The 9,029-nt window shown below is 43.7% G+C and overlaps 1 protein-coding gene across 1 annotated transcript; it reads left to right on the top strand.

The window, feature by feature from the left end:
• The first annotated feature begins 339 nt into the window (after positions 1-339).
• Positions 340-8,737, top strand: LOC124015771 (pyruvate dehydrogenase (acetyl-transferring) kinase isozyme 2, mitochondrial-like). Its single transcript, XM_046331233.1, has 11 exons — positions 340-623; positions 1,247-1,388; positions 3,294-3,365; positions 3,654-3,838; positions 4,682-4,771; positions 5,018-5,095; positions 5,250-5,326; positions 5,481-5,579; positions 6,591-6,701; positions 6,913-7,026; positions 7,141-8,737. The coding sequence occupies exons 1-11, from the start codon at positions 506-508 to the stop codon at positions 7,282-7,284; spliced, it is 1,230 nt and encodes a 409-aa protein (XP_046187189.1). The 5' UTR covers positions 340-505; the 3' UTR covers positions 7,285-8,737.
• The last annotated feature ends 292 nt before the right edge of the window (positions 8,738-9,029 follow it).

Below are 9,029 nucleotides of genomic sequence, written 5' to 3'. Positions count from 1 at the left end.
CCTATGCTATGCATTCACAGTAACATTCAAATTGAGCCCTTGTTTTCTGGACAGCAGTAGGCTACCATCCCTGAACGTCACCTTGTTGAGGTTGTCAACAGCATAACATAGATTATTTCCAGACAGGCGACAGACGTAGACTACAAGTAGGTTAATTTTGGTTATGTAAATTAGAGATGGCACACACAATCTGTCAACACCACCATCATGCCCCTGTTGGGTTGTTGTGTGTGTGTGTGTGTGTGTGTGTGTGTGTGTGTGTGTGTGTGTGGGGGGGGGGTTCCTAGCACTGCGCACTGACCGCACACTCTCATTGGCCAGCCCTGCGCATAAAGCAACGCTATTGCCTGGAGGAGTCTACTTCAAGACAACTCCAACTATCGCAATCAGAAAATCAACATTGAACGTAAACACTCGAGACAGACCTAAATTGACAGGAGCTATACATCTTGTGTTCTGAACGGACATTTCGATTTTTCTTGACTATTTTTAATTGCCTTGCATAATGAAGTTTGTCAGATTCCTGATGAAGAACGCTGCTTTGGCCAACGTGCCAAAGCATATTGACCATTTCTCAAAATTCTCACCATCACCTTTGTCTATGAAGCAATTCCTGGATTTCGGTGAGTAGAATACAAACTCAACGGCATCATTTTGAATTCCAATGCCATGATGTTGCTCAGCAAATAATTCGAAGCACACAATGTTTCAATATTAATTTCAACGTCGTGCACACTGATAGAGGGATATCATTGTATGTTTTGTAGGCTTGCAGAGTAACACATAGTAGGAAATGTAAAGAAAATGGTAATTAAACCATACAAGACACAGGGATATAATCTAAATCTAAACTACAACACTGACTATGGTAATTAGATATCCTTTTTCAATATGTTTACACTGACTTGTCCCATGTGCAAACAATACTACCTACGGATGTAGGCTGGTTCAAGTTTGACCACAAGCAGCAGTCGCATGTACTGAACATGTTTATGTAAGGAAACGTGGTTGTTCCAGCTAGCCAATCATACTGTGTAAATGTAGACTACAACGTTACCATGGTTTTCAGTAACGATATGAGATACTGAAGGAATAGGCAGAAGCCTGTCTGCATAGGCCATAGTTTGGCATCCACAGGTGATAATGATGATGAGGACAAATAACTATTATTATTACACAATTGCTTTGATATATCCTCAAGCACTTTTGCTCTAGCTTATCTAACTTTGACACCGACCATCTCCAGGTTCTACAAATGCCTGCGAGAAGACATCCTTCGCCTTCCTCAGACAAGAACTCCCCGTCCGGTTGTCCAACATCATGAAAGAGCTCAACCTCTTGCCGGACCGGTTGTTGACCACACCATCGGTGCAGCTGGTGCAACGCTGGTAAGAGACAGCTAGAGCAATCAGGAACCTATCCGAAAACGTAAACTTTTAACGGGACAGTAGCATATATTGTCGCCCTCTATATACTATAATCGGGATATGTTGTGCCACAGTGTCAGCACAAACGTGTTTATTGTTTGCAGCATGGCGCACATACCCGGGGTTTGATTAAGCAACGTTGTTGTCATGGTCATTTGGCCAATGCATAGCTCTAGTGTCCCAGCTGTGCGCCACTCACTCGCGATGTGAACTTTGTCCAAGTTCCCTCCCTCCCCTCGTTGTTTTTGACTCAGTGTTGTCTTGGCAGGAACAGTTGAGTACATATTGGCCTACGTCTCTGATCGCTCCGCGCACTCCAGAGTGCGAAAGGGGAACTTCAAGTGCAAACTGTACCATTGCACTTGTGTAATAGCCAATGGAAGTATATTGTACTTTGGGTTTTGATGAAGGAAGTCACAAAATACCTTTACAGAAGAAAAAAATAAACGGCAGAAATCTGATGTTTTAGAATGTGCATTGGAATGCCATAACTCGATTTGATCATGTTATTGCACTTCTACGGTATAACATGATTTGAATCCGTATGGTATTATTTGGTGTATTTTCTTGGTAAGACTGAGTTTTATGACCAGAAGTGTCCACCGATAACACATCGAGCACATCGAGCGTGTACATAGCTCTGTAGGATGTTTATGCTAATGGCCTGAATGATGAAACGTGTCTCCAGTTTGCGCGCCCCGGCTACAAACGGGAAGATGTTTTTCTTGCACGTGGCTGCGGGAGCACACGTTCCAAAAGTAGCTGTGTACTGCGGTGATTGTAACGATCTGCCTCTGGTGGAGTCGGGAAGACTTCAAATGAACGTTGCTGTGAGCAGGGAACATAACGATGAAACCTGAGAAAGACATTCAAATGAAGAAAAAACACACTTCCCTTATTCCTGAGGCGAACAATTTGATTTAGTGGCCATAGTTAGATCACCATTACAATGCACATTTACACATAGCTCTAATTACACATCTAGTCAATGGGATTGATCATCTAATAATCTAACAGCTGTGTAGCAAACGGGTAATATAATGTGTTGTGTCAATTTGAACTGCCATCATTAATACGATAACTGGCACATGATAGATAGTAGGTTCCTGCTATATAAAGAAGACACGGTACGCTGCCCTGATATGTAATCTTGTTTTCCCTTGTAGGCAGGTAAAGGAAGTGGTTGGAGCTGGGGGTGGAATGTTCTTGGCATACTGCCCTCTGATTGGTGGAGGATAGGGGCTGGGACTGCAGAGTTCCCATCTCTTGTTGTGTGGAGGTCAGATAGGGGTGGCAAAAAAATTTCCCCGACACACAAACAGGAGTGAGCCACACCCAAAGTGACAGGGACAGGGATGCAGGAATGGCACCTAGCTGGTCCAAAAGCCAACTGGAAAATTACCCGTGCAAAAGTACCTTCCCTATCTACTAACAGTCTCTTTTGACAGAGCCTGAGACCCAATAGCCTTTTGCATTACTATTGCGAGTCAATGTTTTTTTTTTTTCATCTCAGTATTTAAACAAATGTTGACGATGGCTGTTTGATTGTAATGTGGCAATACTAAGGTCACCTAATCAACTCTTCCTTCTCTCTCTCCAAGGTACATCCAAATACCAAGGTCACCTAATTAACTCTTCCTTCTCTCTCTGCTAGGTACATACAAATACCAAGGTCACCTAATTAAGTCTTCCTTCTCTCTCTCCTAGGTACATCCAAATACCAAGGTCACCTAATTAACTCTTCCTTCTCTCTCTCCTAGGTACATCCAAATACCAAGGTCACCTAATTAACTCTTCCTTCTCTCTCTGCTAGGTACATCCAAATACCAAGATCACCTAATTAACTCTTCCTTCTCTCTCTCCTAGGTACATACAAAGCCTTATGGAGATCTTGGACTTCCTCGACAAGAGCCCAGACGACCACAGTGTCTTGGAATCGTAAGTTTGCACCTCCATATTGTGGTCCTGCGTGGCTCAGTCGGTAGAGCATGGCATTTGCAATGCCAAGATGGATGAAGGGTTTGATTCCCACTGGGGCCATCCGTACATGAAATGTGTGACTTGACTGTAAGTCGCTTTGGATAAAAGCGTCTTCTAAATAGCATATATTAAACATCTAATACTAACTATGAAAACCTAGCTGGTTATTATTTTTTTTTTTTTTTTTGTTGGGGGGGGATTGTTAAAGACTCAGATTGACAGCCCCCTTTCTCTCCCTCTCTCCAGGTTTGTTGAGTCCCTGGAGACCATTAGGAACAGGCACAATGATGTGGTGCCCACTATGGCGCAAGGCGTCATCGAGTACAAAGACGCCTTCGGCCAGGACCCGGTCACTAGCCTGAACATCCAGTACTTCCTGGACCGATTCTACATGAGCCGTATCTCCATACGCATGCTCATCAACCAGCACAGTAAGTCCCGCCTCTGAGGTCACAGGCATTCCACATGGATTAGTTCAAAATAAGCTTGTCAGTTAAAGCTATCTGTTTATTTTCTAACATAGTTTAGGGGATGTGTTTTTGGGACTTGCCAACCTCTCACCAATTCCAGGGGAGCAATTCTTAGAAAATAGCTGTTGTTGATGGTTGACAGGGATTCGCCTATATCAGTTTGGCCTTGACCAATCCAGTTCCCCTTAACTGAACCTGCAACTCAAGCAGAAGGCAATGCAACAATTTGGCCCTGGCATCGAACAAGCCGTTTGAAGCTGAGATTAATGCTTACACTGTTAGTCTTGACACACATCCAAGTAGTGTTCTAATTGTGCTGGCAACCAGTTATACAAGGGTTGTAATGGAAAGACTGGCAGAGGTGCTTGCACATGCGGAGGTAGATTTCTTTTTTGACAGTCTCAGCCCGGAGGCTTGACTATAAGACAGGAAATAGGGTTCTTAAGAGAATAAAGAACTCATTTTACTCGTTTTTGCCTCTAGAATTTTCCAACTGTAGTAGGATAAGTAGTGTCCATGCTGTGCTATGGGTACAGCGTTTTGTGTTGTCAGCTCTTATGCAACCAGTGAAGAACAGGTTCAAACTGCTCTTAGAGTTTGGACCACTTTTTTTCCACTCCACCCACCTCAGCCCTATTTGTCCAAGGTCATTCAAACAGAACTGGGCCTTGCTGGTACTCTCCTGCCCAGTCTTTTCCTTTTTCAATCATTCACCGAAACATTTTGGACTTGGTCCACCACATGTAACAGTCTACCCCCCCCCCTTTTCCTCTCCTCCTCCCCTTGTCCCCATTTTCTCTGCAGCACTTGTTTTTGACGGGAACACCAACCCAGCCCACCCCAACACCATCGGGTGCATTGACTCCCTGTGTGATGTCACTGAAGTGATTCGAGGTTAGAGAACCTTTGGGGCATTGGGGCTTGCTCATTAAATTGGTCTAAGGTGAAAATGAGGTGTTAGGGTGATAGAAAGACCCAGTTTTTGAAGTGCTTACCGGTAATTCTGTTTATTTGAAGCCGATAACTCACAAAGAGTGGCTCTGTCTACATTTGGCCATCATGTTCATTTTTGTTTGCGGAGTGACAGCTGGAAACAGCTAATCACATTTATTGCTTTCCTCCTCCTCTCTTTCTCTCCAGATGCGTTTGAGAGCGCCAAGATGCTCTGTGAGCAGTACTACCTCGGTGCCCCTGAGCTGGAGCTAAGGGAGATGAACTGTAAGCCCAGCAGGCCTCTACACACCCACACCCTTAATGTGAATTTGAAAGAAAAATAAAACTCACACATTATCTTAAAAGCTAAATAGCGTTAATAGGGAAATAAACCGGTGCAACTATGGGGATTTCATAGTCTTATCATTTCCCTTTTCAGCCAACAATGTCAGAGATCCAATCCAGATCTCTTATATCCCCTCCCATCTCTACCACATGCTGTTTGAACTCTTCAAGGTGAGTCCGTGTAATGATATCTTAAAACTCAAAGTGGATGATGGGGAGAACATTGGCTGCATGACTTTAGGGCAGTAATATCAAATTATGATGGCGTGTGGTCAGATGTCATGTGTTGACAAGTACCTGAACGGTCTCTTTTGATGTCCCCCAGAATGCCATGAGAGCTACAATTGAGACCAATGAAGTCAGCAACAACCTCCCACCCATCAGAGTCATGGTGGCCCTTGGCGGAGAGGATCTGTCAATCAAGGTGAGCGGCAGGGCAGACTTCCAATCACAGCGCTCATCTAGCCTTGCAGGAATTAGAATCAAGATTTTTTAAATTTGACCTTTATTTAACTCGGCAAGTCAGTTAAGAACAAATTCTATTTTCAATGACTGCCTAGGAACAGTGGGTTAACTGCCTTGTTCAGGGGCAGAACGACAGATTTGTACCGTGTCAGCTCGGGGGTTTGAACTTGCAACTTTCCGGTTACTAGTCCAACGATCTAACCACTAGGCTACCCTGCCACCCCAAGATGATGAGAGAACTGGGGACAAAGTGTAGAACTGTTGGAAACACGGTTTTAAAAAAGTGAACGTTTCTAATCCAGTTAAACTCCATGAAACCGCAAAACAACAAACCCAAAACGCCTGTGTGACCTTTAACCGTAAACCCAATCCTGTTATTCAATTGAACTCCCTCATTGTGTAACCACTACAAATCCTTATTTGAAACAACCCAACGGTTTGTAAGAGAAAGAGGATGCTGGCTGTAATGTTGTGCCACAGCTTAGCTCTCCTCTATTGTGCCCACCGCCTAGTTCACCCCCGAGTACAGCCTTGATTGAGTTATCCATGGCATCATTCTCATCAAGAGCCACTTAAGCCATGCTCTCATTAACAGGATTGGACAAAGTATGTTTAGCCATATTTAGTAAGGGATGAACTACAGCTGCTATTGGTTGATGTCGTTAACCTTTCCCCCAATTAGAATCTTAGCAGTGGTGAATGTGAAACTTTGGCTGTCTCAATGAATTTGAGCTAAATCCTCTCATGATCCACCTCCACCAGGTCCATCTGCTCACCTCTGCACTAGATGCCTTAATTATTTCTAATGATTTTAGCATTTTCTTCTCTCTGGCATTTTTGTTCATGTATTCTTTCCCCAATATATAGAGTGTTAATCAGTGATAACTCTACTTAAATGGCCCCAGGTTGTCAATAAATGGGTGTGAGCGTAATCTGTGTGTAATCTCGCTCTCTTTCTCTCTCTTTTTAGGTGATGGATAGGGGTGGTGGTGTCCCCTTAAGAAAGATTGAGACGCTCTTCAGCTACATGTACTCCACAGCTCCCAGACCCGACTTTGGTGACAATCAGCGGGCCCCACTGGTGCGTGATACATACACATCTACTTATATAACCTCACAGAACCTAAAAACGCACAGAAGCCATACTTACGACTAGATGACCTTGTTTTTTTGTTGCAGTATTTCTGTACCTTGAGACCGAGGATCCTATTTTTTTAACCGTGCTAATAGTTCCAACTATGTCAATGTATTTTCATTAACCGTAACATTTCCCCTGTTGTGTGTCCCTCCAGGCTGGTTTTGGATATGGGCTTCCCATTTCACGCCTCTATGCGCGTTACTTCCAAGGAGACCTGCAGTTATACTCAATGGAGGGTCATGGTACCGACGCTGTCATTCACATGAAGGTAAGAGGCAACGACCTACTACCTCCGTATACATCTCAGATACTAATAACCTGTCAAGTTTTCACATTCCTAGACATGCTAACTCTATCTTCTATCCCCCGCTCTCTCCCTCAGGCATTGTCCACAGATTCAGTGGAGAGGCTTCCTGTGTTCAACAAGACAGCTCTGAAACACTACAAAGTCAACTTGGAGGCAGATGACTGGTGTGTTCCCAGTAAAGAGCCGCTGGACCTGGCCATATACAGAGTCGCCAAGTGAACTTTGACCTTTCAATTACCTTAAGCCCTAAGGAGAGAGAAAAAGGGCCAAATCTCAATAGGACCTAATGTTGATGTGGTGGGGGGAAAGACATCGCGACCAATCCTGGAGATCTAGAAGAGAAGAAGCTTCTGATTGCACAGCTTTAAAACCCCTAGTGGTTTCCTGTTTCAGGAAGTGGGTAAACCCAATCACTTCCTGTCCCCACTAATGTTGTGTTCCTAGGAAGGGGGGGTTCAGGGAGTGGGGACCGAACCAGTTGCCTTAGAATGGCCATCTTCCAAAGTGCAAGTGATTGTCCATCTCAAATTAAACTGCTCCCTAAATACGAGTAGTCTGATCTGTATGCTCCATCCCACACCAAGGCCCTTAGCGGGAGCCTCCTGCCCCGCTTACAACACCTGGATTTGGGGTTGACAGTGGAGGGGAGCATGAAAGTGAAGGAGCGGTGGCGGAGGAGGAGAAAAACCAAGGCGGAAGTGGGAGATCTTGTCATTCCGGTAGAACATGGGATCGACCATTTCAGAGTTGAGAAGGTTTAGGTGAAGTACGTGGTCATGGCGGTATTCACTGTGAAGAATAGCCACTTCATTTGAGTGTCGTTTCAGTGGAGGTCGCATCATTTCAAATCCTTATCAGAGTATGGAGAACACACAAAAAGGGGGTGTTACTTATCAGTTATCAGTGTTGTAAAGCACGCTGACAGCCAGCGACTGGTTAGCCTTGTTGGCACCTCCCTTTGTTAGTCAGATCAGCCATGTCCGGTTATAACCTGTTACGAAGGTTGAAGTTGTAGCAACATAACTACTCGACTGTATCACATAGTATGTGAAACGTGTGTTAAGTTTCATGAGTGCCTATTGCCCAGTGGCCCACATTTCAAACATCAAACATTCTAATGTCCTTGATAAGTGCCTATGAATGCAGACAGAACAGATTGGGCACAAATATTAGCCAATTGGACATTGTTTTCCTGGTATAAAAATCCTTTATTGTATATGGACCTACTTTTGTTTGGATTGGTCAGTGAGAAAAATGTATACGCAACATTGTTTCCATTAGCTTGAACAAAATGTCCAAAGCGCGAGCAAGTGCAGACAGCCGACTGTGTAGTTTGTAATTGTGTTTGATGGAATTCCTTGCCTGTGTGAATAGCTTGAGGTAGAAGGAAAATGTGGAGATGTATTTCCTAAGATGGACGACTGCACTATAGAAGTTTGTTAATGGTACCACCGTAGTGACAGTTTGTCCTGCTTTGCAATAGCATGAACACTTGGTCCAGGTGTGTGCGCATCTCTAATTGTAGCTGACCCAGTCCACTGATTATCTTCTAATCAAGCCAAAACACCAGTTTGGTTTGCATTATACTTGAATTGAACAAAATGTACATTTCAAATGTCTTATTTTTTAGGAATAAAGTGATTATGTAAAATAAATTATGTCAAATAATGAAGTTATTTTTCTTTGTTGTCTTGATTAAATAACAAACACATGAATGAACAACAACTGTGGCAGTAGTTTGATGCTGTACTTCACAGCTAAGGTCAAAGGTCAGTCATATCTGCTAAATAAGCAGCATTTAGGCCAGCGTAAACATTTATGACTGAGTTAAGGTCAACGCTGTGCTGATCCAGAGTCAGTCTCAGCATTTCAGCTCTACTGCCTGATCTTCCTCGAACAGTTAAACATATGCATACTATCAGAGAACAAGGGGCCGGTATGGAGAGAGCCTGCTGCAGGAAGCA

Source organism: Oncorhynchus gorbuscha, linkage group LG26 (assembly GCF_021184085.1).
Source record: "Oncorhynchus gorbuscha isolate QuinsamMale2020 ecotype Even-year linkage group LG26, OgorEven_v1.0, whole genome shotgun sequence".
Taxonomy (NCBI): Eukaryota; Metazoa; Chordata; class Actinopteri; order Salmoniformes; family Salmonidae; genus Oncorhynchus; species Oncorhynchus gorbuscha.
Note: the sequence above shows the minus strand (reverse complement) of the source record. Positions and strands in the feature narration are given on the sequence as shown.